The 23,577-nt window shown below is 42.8% G+C and overlaps 1 protein-coding gene across 1 annotated transcript in view; it reads right to left on the bottom strand.

The window, feature by feature from the left end:
* DMD (dystrophin) overlaps positions 1–23,577 on the bottom strand; it is a 3,443,536-nt gene that overhangs the window by 2,588,322 nt on the left and 831,637 nt on the right. The window contains 1 exon segment of the mRNA XM_040424996.1: positions 4,421–4,539. Coding sequence (XP_040280930.1) covers positions 4,421–4,539 — 119 coding nt within the window.

Below are 23,577 nucleotides of genomic sequence, written 5' to 3'. Positions count from 1 at the left end.
GTAGAACTTAATGAGATGGGAAAAACCATTTAACCCCTTCCCGCTTCAGGACTTATGCATATGTCCTTGCAGCTGCAATGTTCACACAACTGGATGTATGCATACGTCCTGCATTCTCACTGCACCTCGAGATCGGTGGCAGAACCTGGCTGGTTGCCATGGCAACAGGAAGCCAGTGGATCTCACAGGCGAACTGTCATAATATACTGACAGTTATACTATGCTGCAGTACAGATGGCCACAGGCCCAGCTAAAGTTGGCACACTGTTTGCACCTAGAATAACATTAAAGTGCAGAAACTCCTATCATTTTGACAGGATCCCCTGCTCTATTACTGTAAACAGGGATACGCTATTCAAATGTATATATATATATATTTTTTTATTAACTTTTTAAAAAAATCATTGCTGAAGGTCCAAAGCACACAAGATAAAACCCTGTGACACAAACTCTTGTATCGTTAAAGGGCAGTGGGTGAGGCTCAGCTTCAGTGTGGTGAGCCCATAAGAGCTTGATGCCCCCCCTGCAGAAAAGAAGGGAAAACTGCAAAGGTATGTATAAAGCTGAAGATATTTTTTACACAGTAGTTATTTAGGAGTAATATTTGCATACAATTTTCCACCATTTCCTTTGTGCCTCTATTTTTGTTACAGATATTGTCTTTGTACAAGTACTTCAGGTGCTCACCGATAGCAATACCTCTGACTCAGCCGGTAGATGCCCCAGGCAGCTAGGACATGTTGAAATCTGAATGATTGTTTTTTTTATTAAAAACTACAGACAGCAGGACTTTTCTTCCCTGTTGCGGTTTTAGGTATTGGGTAAAGTATTGCAGCATTTCTAAGCATACTTGTGTAAATGTATCATTGTTATAGCTGCCCCCCTACTTTTGTCCTGGCCCCCAGTGTGCCCCCCCAAAATTTGAAAGCTAGAGCCACTGATCCTCAGAAAATCCTCAATTGTTTCAATGAATCTCTGTTTAAACATCGTCTGCTACTCAAATTTCTAACAAAGATGGGCATGACAGATCCACAAGAATTAGCCTCATTGTCATTCAAAGGGACTAATCTTCAGCTTTTCCGTGCAAAATAATGTACGTAGAATACTTCTTATTTTCATGTCAGTTTTTTTTTCCTGTAGCGGTGCCAATAATTTACCTGAATATTTTTTATTGCATGTGAACGTTTTTTGCAGAAACCCTATTCACAAGAAATGGAGTTAACATTGGATTTAACAAAGATTTTGGCGCAGAATCCCTGATAAAATCCAAGTCAAATTTGACACATGAACAGACCCTTAGTCTTATCTCTGTACTTCATACTTTAGAGTAGTAGGTTTATCTCACAGAGTGTGAGAATTTAAACTTTCTTATTATATTTCTTATCAGAAGAAGAGACTTGAATGAAAAAGAGTTGATTTCCCTGTCATTTTATATTGTAGTCTTGAAATCTGGGCATTCATCAAGAGGGAGAAGCAGGCAATGAGGCTGAGGTCTGACATAGCTGTTTCCTGTTAACTCTAGTTGTTAAAAGAAAATCTGCCATGAGAGCTAGAAAAAGGAGGTTTCTACTGATCAGTTAAATTGGTTCTCCAGGATATTCATACTGATGGCCTATTCTCAAGATAGGTCATCAATATACGATTGCCGGGGAATGACTCACGGCATCCCCACTGATCTGTTGTAGGAAGAGGCCTTCTGTGAGCACTTAAACCTCTTTCTAGGGTGCGTAATGTCTGGTTCAACAGTCACATTGCCTAGAGCAGTGGTCGGCAAAGTGCGGCTCGCGAGCCACAAGCGGCTCTTTAGACCCTTCAATGCGGCTCTTTCCCACGGCGACCCATCCTGCACTACAGAGGAATTGAATCTTGCCTGTGGGACGCATTTGCGTTCCACAAAGCAAGCGCACGCGCATCACAGTAGGGCAGTACGCACCTCCTAATAGACGTCGGAACGAGGAGGAAGTGACGAGGGGTATTGGAAACTTCCCGGGCAGTGAAATCTGCCAGAGACAGAACACCGCTGCAGGCTACAAGTCAGAGTCAGTGTACCTCCTTCTACCTCCTTTCAGAGTCAGTGTACCTCCTTCTACCTCCTTCTACAGGTGACTCAATTATTTGGCATCAGCATTTACTTGGCATAGTTTAAACAGCAAAAGTAATGTCTGCAGACAAGTTTAATAAAAGTAAAAAATTATAAAGATAAAATGAAATAATAATCAAGATACAAATAAAAGAAAGTACATATAAAAGTATGTAAAAACACACTCTGGGCTCATGCCCACGAATGTAAGGGCGCCGTGCCTGTGCTGTGGACCGCAAATAGCGGTCCGCAATGCACGGACACAGACCATGGGGCAGCTGCATGAGGATCACGGACCCATTCACTTGAATGGGGTTCGCGATCCGCATCCGACTGCCCGCACCGCAAAAAAGTAGCGCATGCTGAAGTGAATGGGTCCATGATGCGGGCTGCACACGGCCGTGTGCAGCCCGCATCATGGACCCATTCACTTCAATGGGTCCAGGATCCGGGATATGAGTGCTACAGAGCGCTTCCGTGGTGCTTCTGGCTGTGCCTCAGCACCTTAAAAAAGTAGCGCATGCACTACTTTTTTGCAATGCGGAGGCACAGCCAGAAGTACCACGTAAGCACTCTGTAGCACTCATATCCCGGATCCTGGACCCATTCACTTCAGCATGCGCTTCCTTCCTATATATTTTAGGTTTTAAAAATATGTCTCTCAAAAGAAATTTCAATCGTGGTTTTGGCGATATTTGGCGCAGTTGACAAAAAAGTTTGCCCACCACTGGCCTAGAGGCAGCTCAGCTCCATTCAAGCGAGTGGGGCTAAACTGCGATACCAAGCACTTCCGCTATACAATATACGGCGCTGTGCTTGATGAGCTGAGAGGAGGCAGCAGCATCCCTAGGTGGGCTTTTATTGGGGTAGGTGCTATCACATTGCACGTATGTGCCATGTTTTATAAATTTGGCACAGGAGCATATAGCAATTCCTGTCTAAACACTAACCTCAAATAAACCTACAATGATAATTTCCCCCTCCAATATGTTTTTGAATCTACTCAAAGTAGACCACAAACTTGTTCCTGCTGATATAAAACTCTGTGAATTTTGAAATAACTTCCACACACCTTGTATAATGAAGACTCATATTTGTAATATGCATTTATTCTTTTCTTCTTTCTTCTCAATTCTAAGTGACAGATTACATACTGTAAAGAATAGAAAGTTGACTGGTAGTCTGTCCCTGCGGCCAAATTACTTTTGCCCACTTCGGAAAATATGTAATTTCCAAGGTTGTTAAACTTCATGCTCCCTCTGTGTTCAACCCTTAGCAATTTAGAAAATAAAAAATGTAGCATTGTTCTTGCTACTTGCAGAGAGTGGCTTAGAGAAGCTGGGTTCAGAAAGGGTTCTCTTGTGTTGCTTATGTGAATGACTACAAACTACTTTCAAATTACTCATGTAAAAGAAATACCTATATACTCGAGTATAAGCCGACCCGAATATAAGCCGAGGCCCCTAATTATACCCCCAAAAAATGGGAAAAATTATTGACTCGAGTATAAGACTAGGGTACATATAGCATCTTATGCTGGTCCCCCTCATGGCCCTATGTGTCCCCTCATGTGTCTTAAACTGCGCACTTAACTGGCTTTGTGTGTAAAGTATTTTACTAGTGTGTAAAACAAGCTCTCTCCTATTGATAACATGGCCGCCTCTGTACTCACTGTCACTATGAATGCACTACAGCGAGCGGGAGTGTTACTAAGTGACGTCACTTAGTAACACTCCCGCTCGCTGTAGTGCATTCATAGTGACAGTGAGTACAGAGGCTGGCCATGTTATCAATAGGAGAGAGATTGTTTCACACACTAGTAAAATACTTTACACACAAAGCCAGTTATGTGAGCGGGGCCCCTTCATATATAATCGCGCCCATATAATTTTCGGGTCGGCCAAATCGCTCCTACTGGGAGCTTAACAGAGGTGCCGCGCGGACGTGCTGGGAGCTGACCGGAGCAGCTGTAAAGGTAAGTAACAGCTTCTCCGGCCCCCAACATGTCATGGTCTGTATTATGGCAATGTAAGTTGCCATAATACAGACCTAGACTCGAGTATAAGACGAGGGGGCTTTTTGAGCACAAAAATATGTGCCAAAAAACTCATCTTATACTCGAGTATATACGGTAATGCACATTAACTAAGAGTAGAGCTCCTGAAAGCATGTATGAGAATTATGACTAACAAAAGCAAACAACGAGTGCCCCTTCTTCGAGTATTTCCCCCAAGACCTTGTATAACACTTATTTTGCATACAAAGTATATCCAGCATAAGTCATCATTTCCACAGGGAAGGTTTGCAATGAAAGTTAAAAGCTCAAGTTTGTTTACCTACCATCAGGATCAAGAAGATTTGCAATTCCCAAGTGTTGCTGGGCAGTGTTGAATGCATGATCCAGTCGTTGAACAGCAGATTGTTGGCTGAGCACACTATTCCACTCAAAAAGATCCGGTCTGCAAAATAAATATGCATCTTTTTAGTTTACAAAAAGAAACCCAAAGCACTGCAATACTTGCCAACTTTTCAAAATTGGCTTCACAGAGGTCTATAAATGTAGAAAATATCTTTATGCTTTATTTTCATGGTGTGGGACTGCTAATTTTGAGTCTTCTAACACAACATTCTAGTATCACACATATTCAAGGCGGCCTGCCAGGAGGTATCAGTAAGCTTCTGTGATATCTGGGAGATTCGCTAACCCTTACAAATGTCTGGGAGGCCTCCCCTTTTTCAGGAGCATCCTGAACATTCTGGGAAAGTATGCTACAATAGTCCAAAATAAAAATAGCTTGTTCCATCCAGCATGTGATCCCACATGTATATGTCCTTGTCACATATTAACATTCACGTATAGTACAAACCTTTGTTATCACTGCTGTCCCTACAAGAATAGATGACTAAGTAAGGGTAAAACCACACTGTGAAGTTTCTGCATGCAGTTCTGGAAGCCAAAATCATAAGTGGATCATAAAAGTAAAGAAACAATGAAAAAGAAATACATTTTCTCTTTTTTTAATTCACCACTTGTTTTGGCTTTCAAAACTGCATGTAGAAAATTGTCTGTGTGGCCATATCCTAATTCTGAATGCCCCACCAACTTTACAGAATCATGGCAACAAGAACATGGCTACTTTCACCACCAGAGTTTTTTTTTGTTTTTGTTTTTCACTCCCTGTCTTTCTGGGGCCATAACTTTTTACGTTTCGCATAGCAGTATGAAGACTTGTTTTTTTGCGGGACGATTTGCACTTTCTAACTCCACCATTTAATATTGGATACAATATAGTAGAGAAATGGAAAAGGACTCCAAATGGGGTGAAATTGGAAAAAATAAATAAATTCTGCAGCAGTTTAAATAGGTTTAGTTTTTATAGCATTCCCTATGTGGTAAAACTGACTTATTAATTTAATTCTCCAGCTTAGTACAATTAAATAAATACCACATAAAAACCTTGAAAATTGTATTATTTTTTTTCGGTGTCATATTTTGACGCCTATAACTTTTTTGTAGTTATGTGCACTGAGCTCTGTGTGAGCTAATTTGTTGCTGGACGATACGTAATTCTAATTGATACAATTTTTGGTTGTGTATGACTTTTTGATCACCTTTTATTTAATATTTTTTGGCAGGTGAAGCAAACAAAAAAACATAGATTTAACTTTTTTTTTTTGTTTCCCTGTTTGCCATTTGGGATATACTGTGTATATATATATATATATATATATATATATATATATTTATATATATATATATTTTTTTATAGGTTATTTTATATGTGGCAATGCCCGTGATGTGTGTTTTTTATTGTATGTATTTGTATTTTTATTTTGGGAAAGGGGGTGATTTGAATTTTTATATTTTTTTTTTTTTTTTTTTTAACACTTTTTATAGTTCCCGTAAGAAACTATAACAAGCAATTATCTGATTGCTTCTCTCATAGACTCTAATGCATTATCATTGAAATATATGAGAAATACACTATGGGGGAGATTTTTCACAGCTTCTTTGGAAAATGAAAGGTGGAATATGATTGGTTGTTGTGGATAACTAAGACAGTTCTACTTTACACCAGTTTGATAAATATCCCTCTATTTTCCTAGGGAGCCCTGCCAGAGGCAGGAGCTCCATATTAATTAATGTGCGGTAGCCTTGTATCATTAATGAATACAGAAGCTGCCAAACACACATTCCGGCCCTCCCAAATCCTCACCGGCGGGAGCCGGAACCCACCGAGGAGAACGCGGTTCTGGGTTTTTGTGCTTCCATATGCTGTGGTCACATTTGACGACAACATCTGAGAGGTTAAAAGTAGTGTTGAGTGAATCGAAGCCCACAAAGTGGACTTCCCTCCAAAGTTTTGAAAAACTTTAATTCGCACCAAATCCAAATTTCCTTGCGTTAACTAATTTTTTTATTTCTTTTTTTAAAGCGGTCTAATACTACTATTATTGGGGTGTCCACATTGTTTTAAACATAAGTAATTCCATTAGGTCTTGATTTTGTAATTGGGGTGAAAAAGCGGGCTAATACTACTATTATTGGGATGCACACATTGTTTTATACATAAGTAATTCAATAACACCTTGATTCTGCAATTGGGGTGAAATAGTGCTCTATTTTTACAGCTCTGTGCCCCCCACCTGTCCGGAACCTGCCTCTTTCTTTTTTGCTCTTTCTGTTTGAGAAGTATTGTATGCTGCCGGTTCTGCCCTGCTTTTCAATGAGGACATCCTTATTGAGGACAATCAGCAGCTACTGCCCAGCCCAGATTAGAAGGAGATATCCACTGCTTCCTCCTGTAGGTGGGCAAGTAGTGTTGATGTCCTGCATAGGAGCAGTATTGCAAGTGGTCAGGGATGTGGCCATGAGACTGGTGAGGGTGACATGCAGACAGTAGTGGATGATGATGTAGCTGATGACTCGTGGGAGCCGGGTGAAGAGAGGGGCTTCATTATCATCAGGGGGTGGCAGCTTGCCCTTGAAACAGCAGCAGGGTGGCACAATGTGGCTCAGCCAGCAGGGTGTAAGCGTGGCAGTGAGCCAGCAGGGTGGCAGCAGTTTGAGGTCTATAGCCAAACATGTCCGGGGTACACCATCTGCCACTCAGGAAACAACTAGCAGGACACGGCTTTATAAATGCAGCGGCAGGCAGTCAACATGGAGTGGTGGGGGTAAAATGCTATTTTTGCCTTTCTGGAAATCTTTCATCAAGATGCCGGAGGATGTCAGTGTAGCTATGTGTAGAATCTGTGGGCAGAATGTGAAGTGTGGCCAAGGTGCAATGTTGGAACCTCGACCCTGTGTCAACGCATGCAGTGTCACCATAAAATGGCCTGGGAAAACCATGACACTAATGATGTAGCAAAGCCTGAGGCATCGCCTAGCGGCCCGCAACCCTTTTCCAGTAATCAAGGCTATACCACCTTAGCAGAACGGAGTCGTGTTTCCTTCCCATCATCTACTGGTCCTGATGCTCCTCCTCCTACTCCTTGCCACTCATTTCACTAGCTATTGATCACTGATGGCTTAGCCCCAGGCAAGATGGAGAGTCCCAAGCCATCATTAATTCTCCAAAAAGTATGTACCAGCCTTGCACACATATGGTGAGCAGAATTCCTTGAGCCTGTCGATATTTGGTACAGTTCATAGCAGCACTAACGTGTTGTGTTATAACTATGGTCAAGGACAATATATGTCCTTTACAGCCCACTGGGTAAATGTGGTTCTTGCCCAGGCACACCAGCAACTCTGCATTCTGTAGCTGTGATTCCTGCGCCAATATCCTATTCCTCCTCATCCTCCACCTTGTCCTCAGTCTTCACTGTAAGCACAGTTTAGAGTTGTCCTCCATACCACCTATGTGTGCAATTCTTCACTTGGCCTACCATAGCGAACTGAGTCACACCGGTGTTAAACTGCTCTGAGTCCTTCAACAAGAAATCAAATCCTGATTATCTCCCTGCCAACTGAAGATCAGAACCATGGTCACCGATAACGGGAAGAACACTGTGTCAGCACTGCGTCAAGGAAAGCTGACCCATGCGCCCTGCCAGGCGCATGTCTTTAATCTGGTTGTAAAGCGGTTCCTAAAGTCTTCCACCCAACTGCTAGACATCTTAAAAATGGCCAGGAAACTGTGCATGTCATTTAACTACTCATACCCTGCAAAACACACCATCCTTGAGCTGCAAAGGCAAAATAGCGTTCCCCAATATCACCTTATATGCGAGGTCTCCACAGGTTGGAACTCCACCCTCCATATGTTGGACCAACTATATGAGTAAAGGAAGGATATGAACAATTTCTTGATTAAGCAGGCGGACAGGAGCACTCCCCTGTGCGTCTTCGACGTTAGCCAGTGGCAGCTCATGTATGGGACCTGCCATTTGGTTAGTCCTTTTAAGGAGGCCACTTTAATTGTTAGTTTCCAGGATTACGGAATGAATGGTGTCATTCCACTCTTTCACGTCCTGAAGCAGATGATAATAAATACATTGTGCCTATATCTCATGGCCACCTAAGCTCTGTAAGGGTTGAACTGGTGGAGGTGGACGAGGAAGAGGACATTCACGTACAAGCAATGTATACAAAAGTAGGTGTTTTTTCTGCACAAGTGACAGGATAGGAGCAGGAGGAGCTGGAGGAGCTGGAAGGCGATGTGGAGGACCAGGCAGATGACCCCGAAAGACCGTGGCAGTATGCAGTGGAGATGGAGGGAGGGAGTCCCACTGATTCCCTTGTTGAAAAGGCTAGATGCATGCTGAGTTTCTTGCATAGTGACAACCGTATTATCACCATTCAGCAGAGTGATGATTACTGGCTCTCCAACATGTTAGACCCTCGCTACCGGTCCAAAATGGGGACCTTTTTTCCACCTGCTGAAAGGAAGATTAAACTCAACTAATATTAAGGCATCCAGGGGTGCAAATATTGGAATCGCAGAGGGAGCGACCGCGGCTGGGCCCAGCGGGGGGAGGGGGCCCTCTGCACTCATGTGTAATAGGTAATGAGTGTTGGAGGGTCAGGGAAGAGGGTAAATATTTTATTTTCATAAAGCTGCAAACAGGGGGCAACAACTGAGTGAGGGGGCACATAAGAGGATAACCACTCTGAGGGGCACATAACTGGCATAACTGCTATGAGGGGGAACATATCTGGCATAACCACTGTGAGAGGGCACATATCTGGCATAACCACTGTGAGGGGCACATATCTGGTATAACTACTGTGAGGGGCACATATATGGCATAACTACTGTGAGGGGCACATATCTGGGCATAATGACTGTGAGGGTGCACATATCTGGGCATAACTACTGTGAGGGGCACATATCTGGCATAACTACTGTGAGGGGACACATAGAAACATAGAAACATAGAATGTGTCGGCAGATAAGAACCATTTGGCCCATCTAGTCTGCCCAATATACTAAATACTATGGATAGCCCCTGGCCCTATCTTATATGAAGGATGGCCTTATGCCTATCCCATGCATGCTTAAACTCCTCCACTGTATTTGCAGTTGCCACTTCTGCAGGAAGGCTATTCCATGCATCCACTACTCTCTCAGTAAAGTAATACTTCCTGATATTACTTTTAAACCTTTGCCCCTCTAATTTAAAACTATGTCCTCTTGTAGCAGTTTTTCTTCTTTTAAATATTCTTTCCTCTTTTACCTTGTTGATTCCCTTTATGTATTTAAAAGTTTCTATCATATCCCCTCTGTCTCGTCTTTCTTCCAAGCTATAACATAATCTGGCATAACTGCTGTCAGGGGCACATATCTGGCATAATTACTGTGAGGGGCACATAACCGGCTATAAACACTGTGGGGGGCACATATCTGGCATACCTAATGTAAGGGGCACATATCTGGCATAACTACTGTGAGGTTCACATATCTGGTTATAACTACTGTGAGGGAGGCACATATCTGGGCATAATGACTGTGAGGGTGCACATATCTGGGCATAACTACTGTGAGGGGGCACATATCTGGGCATAACAACAGTGAGGGGACACAAAAGTAGGCATAACTACTGTGACAGGAACAAAGGTGGGCATAACTGCTGTGAGGGGTCACAAGGAGGAGATAACTATTTTGGAGGGACCTTAAGGTGGGCTTAATTACTGTGAGGGGCCACAAGGTGGGCATTAGTACTGTGTAGCAGCCCTAGATTACCCTGCTATTCATTGGTATGGTTCAGTCTTACAGGCCGGTACAGCGCCCCCTGCTGGTGATTTCACAGGGGCAGTCACCATTTCTTCCTTATGTGATTATTAGTGTTAAGCGAGCATGCTTGGCTGAACAGCAGTTCGGCTCGAACATCGCTATGCTCGGCACATCGCAGTGTTCAGCCGAATACTGTGTATGCTCGAGCACAATTGATCATAATAAAAATCAATGGGAGAACTGAGCATTAAACCAGGCACCCCCTGCTCTGAAGAAGAGAGGGTGTCTGGTGCACAGAAAAAGGTTAGCAATTGATGGAAACACCACCAAAATGGTTTGAAAACAGCATGGGAAGGACATCTGGATGCATCTTGGACTCCCATCTATGACATACAATAGACAACCACACAAAGGCTATATGCCAAAAGCTGGGTATGTGCAAGCCAACAATCTATCCATGAGACAGATACAGTTAGCATACCTTACAATGGCAGCATTGTGCACTATGAGACATTCAAAACCAGCTCTCATCTGACTGAGAGCCAGTAAGCCTCAAAGTTGCTTCATATCTGTTGGATGCCTTGCGTGGACCTGCACACCTAGATCATTATCATTATGGTGACAAAAAGTTAATTGTCCTAACATAATATTCAATAACCTTTCTATACAGTTTTGTCATGTAAACTCATTTGCAAATTAGCTGAATCTGCTTGTTTTTGAGCTGAAACACCATTTTGCATGGAAAATTTGTGATAAAAATTTGCGATTAGAATATTCGTGATCAGCACTACTCATGAACAGCGCCATTTATTGGATTCATAGTCTTATGACAAAACTATGAATCCAATAGATGGCACTGTTCATGACTCATAAACAGAGCCATCTATTGGTTTCATAGTCTTTTTTTAAATACATTTTATTAGGTTTTGATATAATTTGCACATTTACATTAAAAGGTACATATTGGATCAAATTATAGTTCACATTCCTTTTTAACAGATATGTGCAGTGAAAACAAAGATAAAACACATATAAGCAGTGCAATAATCCTTTCCCTAAACATTTCCCTTCCCCCCTAACCCTCTCCCTTTCTATACAGGTGATGTGGTTTAAAGTTTTATTTTTATTATAGGTATGTGTAGGAGGTGTACAGTGTCTCATTTAAGAGTTCATGTGGATTTATTGTCGTGTAGTCTCATGGTAGTGCGTCTTTATGCAAGGATTGATGATGCTTTATATGTTATTGGTTTCATAGTCTTATGACAAGACTATGAATCCAATATATGGCGCTGTTCATGAGTAGTGTAGATCGCAAATATAATCACAAATTTTTGTCGCAAATTCTCCATACAAATGGTTTTTCAGCTGAATAACAAGGCAGATTCTGGTCATTTGCATGTCTTTCCCATATCTTTTACATGACAAAACTGTATAGAATATTCGTGATCAGCACTACTCATGAACAGCGCCATTTATTGGATTCATAGTCTTATGACAAAACTATGAATCCAATAGATGGCACTGTTCATGACTCATAAACAGAGCCATCTATTGGTTTCATAGTCTTTTTTTAAATACATTTTATTAGGTTTTGATATAATTTGCACATTTACATTAAAAGGTACATATTGGATCAAATTATAGTTCACATTCCTTTTTAACAGATATGTGCAGTGAAAACAAAGATAAAACACATATAAGCAGTGCAATAATCCTTTCCCTAAACATTTCCCTTCCCCCCTAACCCTCTCCCTTTCTATACAGGTGATGTGGTTTAAAGTTTTATTTTTATTATAGGTATGTGTAGGAGGTGTACAGTGTCTCATTTAAGAGTTCATGTGGATTTATTGTCGTGTAGTCTCATGGTAGTGCGTCTTTATGCAAGGATTGATGATGCTTTATATGTTATTGGTTTCATAGTCTTATGACAAGACTATGAATCCAATATATGGCGCTGTTCATGAGTAGTGTAGATCGCAAATATAATCACAAATTTTTGTCGCAAATTCTCCATACAAATGGTTTTTCAGCTGAATAACAAGGCAGATTCTGGTCATTTGCATGTCTTTCCCATATCTTTTACATGACAAAACTGTATAGAAAGGTTATTGAATATTGTTAGGACAATCAGAAAACTTTTTGTCACCTTAATGATAATGATCTAGGTGCGCAGGTCCACCCAAGCCATCCAACAGATATGAAGCAACTTTGAGGCTTACTGGTTCTTAGTCAGATGAGACCTGGTTTTGAATTTCTCATAGTGCACAAGGCTGCCATTGTAAGGTATGCTAACTGTATCTGTCTCATGGACAGATTGTTGCCTTGCACATATCTGGCTTTTGACATATAGCCTTTGTGTGGTTGTCTATTGTATGTCGTAGATCATAAGAGTCTAAGATGCATCCAGACATCCTCACCATGCTGTTTCCAAACCATTTTGTGATGTTTCTATTAATTTCTAACCTTTTCCACAGGGACTTTGTTCTGGATCCAGTGGACATCACCCCAACACCAGCTACACCCTGGATGAGTTAGGACCAGAATTTATTAGGACTGGGTGAGTGTAGCCATGCATTGGGCTTAGGGCTCTTTAACACAAAAGTATTATCTGCAGGTAATCCACTGCGTGAAAGCGAGCCAAGTCCCATTCCAGTGTCACGGATGGTGTTGCAGAAAACAAGAAGTAACAAATAAAGATCCGACTGACTTGATCCCAAACTAAGGAACAAAAGGGTGAGCCCTATTAAAGCCCTAGAGCTCTCCCTGGCTGCTCAGCCCATGCAAAGATCTCAATGATCGAAAGTTGCATGTCCACGTACCTCGACTGTGTGACACCTGAACACGCTATAATAGTGAGGGGACACGACCACCGGCTCCCTACACTTAATACGGAAGGAGTCAGGGTCACCTAGGATCAAGCCAACAGGAAAACACAAATAAAGAAATAGACTTATCTGAGGAACCAGCAATAACAACTTCAAGCAGTGAACAGAATCCAGGAAGTAGTATAAACCGCAAAGTAAAGCAGTATGGGAGGAGATATATAGGGAGGCAATCACTGCTAATAGATGACAGCTGGGAGAGGGAGAAGAGATGTCAAGGCGAAACCAAAACAAAAGAACATCATGCAGGAGGTACTGAAGAACGTCTATCAGAACTTCTCAGAGATCTGGCGGTGACAGTACCCCTCCCTCTACGAGTGGACTCCGGACACTCAGAGCCCACCTTCTCAGGATGGGACCTATGGAATGCCCTGAGAAGACGAGTGGCCTTAATGTCCGCCACTGGAACCCACATCCTCTCCTCAGGACCATAACCCTCCCAATGAACAAGGTACTGAAGAGAACCGTGGACAATACGAGAGTCCACAATCCTAGAGACCTGAAATTCAAGATTACCATCAACCACAATCGGAGGAGGAGGCAAAGAGGAGGGTACAGTGGGTTGGACATAAGGTTTTAATAGGGACTTGTGAAAAACATTACGGATCTTCCAAGTTTGAGGAAGATCAAGACGGTAGGCAACGGGATTGATGACGGACAAGATTTTGTAAGGCCCGATAAACTTAAGACCCAACTTCCAGGAGGGAACCTTCAATTTGATATTCTTAGTAGACAACCACACCAGATCACCAACATTCAGGTTCGGACCAGGCACATGTCTCTTATCCGCCACACGCTTATATCTCTCACTCATGCTCTTTATATTATCCTGAATCTTTTGCCAAATAGATGACAAAGACGAGGAGAATCTCTCCTCATCAGGTAAACCAGAAGCCCCCTCTCCAGAGAATGTCCCAAACTGCGGATGAAACCCATATGCACCAAAAAATAGTGACTTATCAGAGGACTCTTGATGACGGTTATTTAAAGCAAACTCAGCAAGGGAGAGAAAAGAACACCAATCCTCCTGATTCTCCGCCCCAAAACAGCGCAGATATGTCTCCAGATTCTGATTGACGCGCTCTGTCTGGCCATTCGACTGCGGGTGGAAAGCAGAAGAGAATGACAACCGAACCCCCAAGCGAGAACAGAAAGCCTTCCAGAATCTGGAAACAAACTGCGTGCACCTATCAGAGACTATGTCTGAAGGAATACCATGCAATTTGACAATGTGATCAATAAATGCCTGCGCCAGCGTTTTAGCATTGGGCAACCCAGGAAAAGGAATAAATCGCGCCATTTTGCTAAAACGGTCCACCACCACCAGAATCACAGTCTTACCTGAGGAACGAGGCAGGTCCGTAATGAAATCCATGGACAGATGTGTCCAAGGAAGGGAAGGAATGGGTAACAGAAGGAGAGAACCTGATGGCCGTGAATGAGGGACTTTGGCACGAGCGCAGGTCTCGCAGGCTGCCACAAAACCCTCAACTGACTTACGAAGATCCGGCCACCAGAATCTCCGAGCAATAGAGATACACTGTGGCTCTACCCCCCGGGTGCCCAGCAAGGACAGTATCATGGTGCTCCTTAAAAACCTTGTGTCATAAAGCGAGAGGCACGAATAACCTCCCAGGGGGACAAAGATCCAGAGCCTCTGCCTGGGCTGCCTGAACCTCTGCCTCCAATTCAGGATAAAGAGCAGAGACCACCACACCTTCAGCCAAAATGGGACCCGGGTCTCCAAAGTTCCCCCCTCCACATTCTTAACCCCAGGGCGGAACGTGACAACAAAATTAAACCTTGAAAAGAACAAAGACCATCTGGCCTGTCTCGGGTTCAGACGCTTGGCTGTCTCCAAGTAGGCCAGATTCTTATGGTCGGTAAACACGGTAATAGGGTGTCTGGCTCCCTCTAGCCAATGGCGCCATTCCTCAAGAGCTAACTTGATGGCCAACAACTCCCTATCTCCCACATCGTAATTTCTCTCTGCGGAGGAGAGTTTCTTCGAGAAAAAGGCACACGGTCGCCATTTGGCAGGAGAGGGACCCTGAGACAAGACCGCACCCACACCCACCTCAGAAGCGTCCACCTCAACAATGAAGGGCAGAGAGATATCAGGTTGTACCAAGATGGGAGCGGAAGCAAAACTCTCTTTGATACTAGAAAAGGCCTTACGCGCCTCTACCGACCAGGAGGAAAAATCTACCCCCTTTCTAGTCATATCAGTCAGTGGCTTAACAATAGAGGAATAATTCAAAATGAACTTCCTGTAATAATTGGCAAAACCTAAAAAGCGCATCAGCGCCTTCTGATTCTAAGGAAGCTCCCAATCAAGCACAGCGCGGACCTTCTCGGGGTCCATGCGAAAACCAGAAGCGGAGAGAAGAAAACCCAGAAATTGAACTTCTGAAACTGCAAACACACATTTCTCCAGTTTAGCGTACAATTTATTCTCCCGCAGAATGAGCAAGACTTGACGTAGGTGGTCCCTATGAGTTTTGAAATCAGGAGAAAAAAATCAAAATGTCATCTAGATACACTAGTACAAATCTCCCCATTAAATGATAAAAAAAAATGCTGTTCACAAAATGTTGGAAGACAGCTGGAGCATTCATCAAACCAAAAGGCATAACCAAATTCTCAAAATGGCCCTCAGGGGTATTGAAGGCCGTCTTCCATTCGTCCCCTTCTCTGACCCTGACCAGGTTGAATGCCCCTCTTAAATCCAACTTGGAAAAAACTTTAGCCCCAAAAATCTGGTTAAACAGGTTTGGGATCAGAGGAAGCGGATAAGGGTCACGAATTGTGATACTGTTCAGCTCCCTGAAATCCAGACATGGTCTTAAAGAACCATCTTTTTTCTTAACAAAAAAGAAACCAGCGGCAACAGGTGACTTCGAGGGTCGTATGTGTCCCTTTCTCAGGCTCTCAGAGATATAAGAACGCATAGCGACCCTTTCAGGTTGGGAGAGATTGTATAAACGAGATTTAGGCAGCTTGGCGCCTGGGATGAGATTAATAGGGCAATCGTACTCCCTGTGAGGGGGGAGCTACTGAACACCACTCTCAGAAAACCCATCCTAAAATTCTGAAAGAAAAGATGGTACAGTCTTAGTAGAAACCTCTGAAAGAGACGTCGAGAGGCAATTCTCTCTGCAAAAGTCACTCCAACCATTTATTTGCCTCGCTTGCCAATCAATGGTGGGGTTATGTTTAGTGAGCCAGGGTAGCCCCAACACTAGAGGAGTAGGTAACCCGCCTAGGACGAAACATGACACGTCCTAAACATGAGCATCACCCACAGTCAAACGGATATTGTGAATTATGCCCTTTAATGATTTTTGAGAAAGTGGAGCCGAATCAATAGCAAAAACAGGTACGTCCTTTCCCAAAGTGCATACCTGGAAGCCATGTGTTATAGAATATTGATTATCAATGAGATTGACAGCTGCTCCACTTTCTACAAAAATCTCACAAACAATGTTCTTGCTCTCTAGCGCCACCCTGGCAGGTAGGACAAAATGGGAATTACAAGCAAACGGAAAACCTTCAATTTCCGCATCAACCTTGCCAATAGTAACAGATGGAACATTTTTAGAGGACTTTTTTCTTTTTGTTTCTTTATTATTCTCTAAAAACTCCCTGAATCTCCTAGAGGGACAAACATTTGCCAAATGATTTATACCTCCACAACAGAAACAAACCGTCCTCTGAGAGCTGAATCCTCTATTGTTAGAGGCAAGCAAACCCAGCTGCATGGGCTCCGGCTCAGAGAGGATTGAGAGAGACTGAGGCTCCTGCGCACTGAATGAGACCACCCCACTGTCCTTGGACTGAGTATGACAGGAAGGTGGGATCTCTCCTCTCTCTCTAAGACTCCTGTCAATACGAACAGCCCGAGACATGGCAGACTCCAAAGAGGTAGGTCTCTCATAAAAGGCAAATGCATCTTTCAATCCCTCTGAAAGACCATGGCAAAATTGACTTTGGAGTGCAGCATCATTCCAACCAGTATCAGCTGCCCATCTCCGAAATTCTGAGCAGTATATCTCTGCGGACTGTTTACCCTGGCACAAAAGACGCAGTTTAGACTTAGCCAGAGCAATACGATCCGGATCATCATATATCTGACCCAGGGCTATAAAAAATTCATCCACTGAATGGAGGGGCCGTGCCCCCACCGGCAGCGAAAAGGCTCAGGACTGAGCGTTATCCCTGAGCAGCGAGATGATGATCCCCACCCTCCGCTCCTCATCACCAGAGGAATGGGGAAGTAGGCGAAAATGGAGTTTGCAAGCCTCTCTAAAACAAACAAAATTCTCACCACCCCCAGAGAACGTATCCGGAAGGGAGATTTTAGGCTCAGAACAAATTCCATGAACACAAGCAGAAACTGTCACCTGAAACTGAGAGACAGTTTTATGGAGATCTGCTACCTCCAGTGAAAGACCCTGCATGTGGTCAATCAAGGCTGAAACCGGATTCATGCTTAAGACGGTTTTGGCGGTTTATAATGTCACGGATGGTGTTGCAGAAAACAAGAAGTAACAAATAAAGATCCGACTGACTTGATCCCAAACTAAGGAACAAAAGGGTGAGCCCTATTAAAGCCCTAGAGCTCTCCCTGGCTGCTCAGCCCATGCAAAGATCTCAATGATAGAAAGTTGCATGTCCACGTACCTCGACTGTGTGACACCTGAACACCCTATAATAGTGAGGGGACACGACCACCGGCTCCCTACACTTAATACGGAGGGAGTCAGGGTCACCTAGGATCAAGTCAACAGGAAAACACAAATAAAGAAATAGACTTATCTGAGGAACCAGAAATAGCAACTTCAAGCAGTGAACAGAATCCAGGAAGTAGTATAAACCGCAAAGTGAAGCAGTATGGGAGGAGATATATAGGGAGGCAATCACTGCTAATAGATGACAGCTGGGAGAGGGAGAAGAGATGTCAAAGCGAAACCAAAACAAAAGAACATCATGCAGGAGGTACTGAAGAACGTCTATCAGAACTTCTCAGAGATCTGGCGGTGACATCCAGACAGCAGAGACACAGAACATTAACATGATTGATAATGCTCCGTGCCTCTCTGTGATATTTTTACTACAAAATCACGGTGACAACTTTATCTCACTGTGATTTTGTAGTAAAAAGATCATAGAGAGGCACGGAGCATTATAAATCATGCTAATGCTCCGTGTCTCTGCTGTCCAGAACGGGGCTTGGCTCTCCTTCACGTAGCGGATTACCTGCACGGCATCCGTTCGCGTGAAAGTTCCCTTAGTGTAAAGAAAATCTGCTGCCTCTCTGTAAAAATGGGGGGGCCCGATCCAAAGTTTGCACTGGGGCCTATAACACTCTAGTTATGCCACTAAAGACATCCTATGTAGTTAGTTGGTCGCTGCCATTGTGGGCTATCGCCCATCCTCACAAAGGTCTGACCAGATGTGCCCTCTGTACTCACACTCTATTGCCATGACTGCTGGATGGGGGCTGAGGGGACAGGAGCAGCACCCGCTCCATCAGCAGCAACTTAAGCCTTGAGTCTCTAATGAGCACTTTTCTTCACCTGCCTACTGAAGAAACCACCCAGGAGCAGCAACAGAACATGGAGCAGAACCTGAAATAGCAGGTGGCGGCATACTTGGACTGCACCCTGCCACCCCAGATCCAAGATCCCCTAGACTACTGGGAACCCAAACTTGATTTATGACCACAACTGGCCGAGTTTGCCCTGGACAAGCTTTTTTGCTAAGCCAGTAGTCTGGCATCATAGTAGGTGTTTATTGTGGCAAGGGTATAGTTACCCCAAAGAGAACTCACCTTTCAACACAAAATGTTGAGAGACTAACGTTTGTAAAGATGAATCAGGTGTGGACCGGCCAGGATTTCCACACATCAGTGCCTCGTACATCAGACTAATTTGGCAAATCTAATTTTTGAACCTCGCTTATCTCTATTGATGATCTATCCTGAGGATAGGTCATCAATATAAACAATCTGCACAACCCCTTTAAGTATTATACTACATATTTTGAAACCCAATGATCGGGTCTATTTTTCCATTCCATAACTTTTGCATGAGTCTTAGGCCGATTTCCTACTGCCATGTTTAAATGTGAAAAGTGTTAAATATGTTCTTGATACCCAATACAAATGGTAATCAGCCCAACTAAGTCTGTGCCTGTCCTTTTTGAATGCCCAATAGCAGCTGCATAACCTGTCTGCATGCTATTTATGCCCTTGAAAAGAAGATTGCTCCTATTTCATGGAGTTGCACTATAACAAACAAAAAAAAAAAACACTAGTACTTCCAGAAATAACTATTTGTCCTTTTGTTAGACTATTGTTCCCATACTGACTGCTAATGCTCTTTAATTGTCATGCTGGTATAGATGTAGTGATGACTGTGACCACTGATTCCTTGTTTTAAGAAAAAGAAGAAGCAATTACCTTTCATGAAATAACCTCTGTGAAAAATCTTTAACAGCTCTTAAGAAAAAAAGTAAGTGACAAGAAGGATCTTATAAACAACATTAAAAAATCAATTAAGAACTGTGACAAAAAAAGCGTTATCGGGAAGGAGAGTCCTGAGATCTTTTATATTGTGTAAATCATGCAGGTATCTTATCTGGTGTGGATGTATATGCTATTCTGAGCATCTAATTTTTCCTTTTTCAGCTGTATGTCAATTGCGCTCAATTGTGTTTACTTCGAGAGAGCTGTTTGCGAACTGACGAATAACCATGTCGTGATGCAGGTGCTCCAACTAATTAAAAATTTCAAAGTTATTAAAACTCCAATTTCCCACCTGTCTCACCCCTGTGCTTTAATGCGGTAATTATGAGTGTAACTGGAGTAATTAAACTTAGAAGTTGCTGCTTTTCATTTGTTTATCCCAAATACTTAAAGGGATGGTCCATTACCAACATGTATCCTATTCTGTGGATGGAGGAGAAGTGTTATAATGGGACAAGCCCTTTAAATCAGAAGTATTATTATAAGGCATTCTAAAAAATTGTTCTCTGGTTAATTGTTCCCATTGTAAGCCCCATAGTTTAATGAATATGAAGTATTTTCACTTTTCCTGACAAACAGTGCAAACAGTAATCACAAAGAAGTATGCAATTGTATTCAGCAGTAAGCAGTAAAAGAGTAACTCAAGGGGAACCTTTCAAAAATATATTAAAAGGGCATTTTTGTGCCCCACTACGGTTTTTTTGCAGCAGCCCTTTTGTTTTGTTTTTCTACTTTTTAATCCATGTTTTGACCTCAACAGTCAGAACATGGTAATGCATGTCCCTCGGTATTGATAATAGACCGTGGAAACATTTGAAAGGCTGCATATAATAATTTTTGTCTAAGCGTTCTCCTTAGCTATGTCTCCCCAACACCTTATCTCACCATGTTCATACCCTTCAGTACATGTGCCATATAAGTACGAAGCAGCTTGAAGGGAATTGAAGACAAGCACCATATTGTTATAGCACTGGGATCGGGCAGGCATGGAAACTTTGTCTGCTTGATATGGCCAGGGGACTAGCTGTATCTACAGGCATCACTGAAAACTCTGAGGCCAGCAGATTAATACCTGAGAGGCCACAAGCAATGCTGACAGCCTCATATAAGGGGTTCACAGAGGGAGGGGCTTCCACTCTCACCCCATCGGCTCCCCCCAATGCAATCAAGGATTGCTGATGGTTACCATTATGCTTCAGCGAATCAGTTTCAGATTGGTGTATTTGAACCCGATTCGGTTGAAAACTTTTAAATGTATTTGCTCCACTGAGTCCTTCTTCTTCTCACCGCAAGTAATGCGAGACTTGCTTAGTCTCGAACCTGTGACATCACAGTCCAGTTCTGCGCATAAAGTACTGTTTCAGAATCTGAAGCCAAACTCGGGTTTGTGTCTTAGTTCGGCTTTGGATTTTAAAGCTGCAATTTAAGCACAGAACTGAACTGTAACGTGACGTCACAGCATAAGACTAGGCAAGTCTCGCATTACTTGTGGCGAGAAGAACAAGGCCTCAGCAGAGCTAATGCATTTTTATTTATTTTTTTCCAAATCTTATTTTATTGTTATGACAGACATGTTACAACAACAAAAGAGAACAACATAGCACTCCATATTCAAACATTGGTCGATAAGCAAGATTACATTAAAAGATAATAAATTGGGTGTAATATGCAGAGTGACAACTTAGCATCATACATGTGGAAACAGCTTCGATGTATTTAGTCATGATATCGCACACCTAGTTCCACAACTTTGGCTAACCATACGATTTAACATTAAAGTAATTCCTCTTGTTCCTTAAAGTAACTCCTCCTGTTCCTTACCCCTAATGTAACTTCCCTTATTTATTGCGTTCCTTATGCCAATCCACCCATTTCACCCAAGTCAGCAAAAACTTGTCATGAGACAATGACTCCCAGCTTGTCAATTCCTCTAGTTGACATATCTCCTGAACCTTATTGACCCATTCTTGAAGACTAGGGGTTTCTTTGGATAGCCAATATTTAGGTATGAGCAGTTTCGCTGCAGCTATGAGGTGCGCCGACAATGAGTGTCTGGCAAGTGGATAATTGCAATCTGGCAGGTTCAAGAGTGCTACGGTCGGGGATATAGGTGAGCCCACCCGGCAAATCTCCTGCACTGCTTTACTAATCCTATCCCAATATTCTGATATAATAGGGCAAGACCACCAGATGTGATACATAGTTCCACTATCTCCGCCACACCTCCAGCAATCAGCTGAGTATGTAGGGGAAATAGAATGCATTTTCACTGGGGTCTTATACCATCTGGTTATTATCTTATAGGAATTTTCTTGTAATTTAATACATCTTGAGTGGCCATGTGAGTGTGATAATATTCGGCTTGTGATCTCTTCAGTCAATGACTGCCCTATCTCCTTCTCCCACTGCTCGATAAACCAGGGTCTGGTGTCCGTACTTGACTCCAAAATTTTTCTATATAAAAGTGATATCATGCCTTTCTTACCTACAGATTGGTTCCACACTGCATCATACCAAGTGGGAGTATAGCTACTTGGAGAAGTGGATAAATATAACTTACAGTACCAATTAAGCTGGGAATATTGTGGAGTCGTCCAAGGGATATGCTCAAATCTAGCCTTCAAATCCGATACTTCTGGTACTTGACGCCCTATAAGGAAGTCTCCGACTGCTACATCGCCTAGCGCAGCCCATAGACCTAAAGCATCTTGAAAATCAGCATTTAACAAGTAGGGTAAATGCCGAACAGGTGTGAGAGGGGACACTGAGGTAGAGGCGCATAAATGACTTGATAGTTTGTGCCAACAATCTGCCACTCCCTTCAATGATGCCGGTAATCTAGAGAAGTGTCGGGAAGGCCCACCCGGATCCCATAACAAGGCCAGAGCTTTTGATCCCAATACTCTCCTAGCAATTAAGCATCCTAACTTATTAACTTTGGGATTTATTATCTCTGAGTGTAACCTCAACTGTATAGCCTTATAATAGCTGCTGATGTCCGGCAAACTAATGCCCCCCTTAGATCTAGAAAGGGTCAACCTCCGGTAAGCTAGTCTAGGACGGGTCTGGTTCCATACAAACGCTGATAAGATTTTTCTAACTTCAGTCAAAAAGTGGTGGGGTAGTTGCACCGGTAACGCCTGCATTAAATAAAGTAGTTTGGGGAGGATATAGGTCTTTAAAATATTTTTTCTCCCCAGCCAGGACAGGAACAGTATTTTCAACTCTTTCAATTGAAGTTTAATGTCAGCTAAAAGTTTAGGATAATTCCGGGAGAAAAGTTGTTCCGGATCCCTAGTAATTTGAACCCCTAAGTATTTAATGTGATCTTTTTCCCATTGGAAGGGGTAATTCTTCTCTAATTGGGCTATAATCGCCGGAGGGGTATTAACTCCTAGTGCCACACACTTGGCCAGATTTATTTTAAAATTGGAGATATAACCAAAGACATCTAATTGTCTCAGCAAAGCGGGAAACGCAACCTTGGGGTCAGATAGTAGGAGAAGCATATCATCCGCAAATGCCGCTATAGTATGCGTCTGGGACCCTATACGTAAGCCTTGTATCTCCTTGTCTTGCCTAATAGCTTGCAGGAAAGTTTCCAAACAAAGAATGAAAAGTGTGGGGGAGAGTGGGCAACCCTGTCGGGTCCCATTCCTTATCTCGAAGTGAGGATGCCATTTATGCGGATTTTAGCCGTGGGGCAGGAGTACAAGGACAGCACAGCAGTCACAAATTGAGAGGGAAAACCAAATTTGTGTAAGGTAGCTTCCATGTAGCATCAATCTACTCTATCAAATGCCTTTTCTGCATCTGTACTCAATAGGGCAAGTCTCTTACCATGAGTCAAGGCATATTGTTGTGCTTGCATTACCCTAAATGTGCTGTCCCTGCACTCTCTACCGC

This window comes from Bufo bufo, chromosome 3 (genome assembly GCF_905171765.1).
Source record: "Bufo bufo chromosome 3, aBufBuf1.1, whole genome shotgun sequence".
NCBI lineage: Eukaryota > Metazoa > Chordata > Amphibia > Anura > Bufonidae > Bufo > Bufo bufo.
The sequence above is the reverse complement of the archived record's forward strand: the minus strand, read 5'-3'. Positions and strand labels throughout refer to the sequence as shown.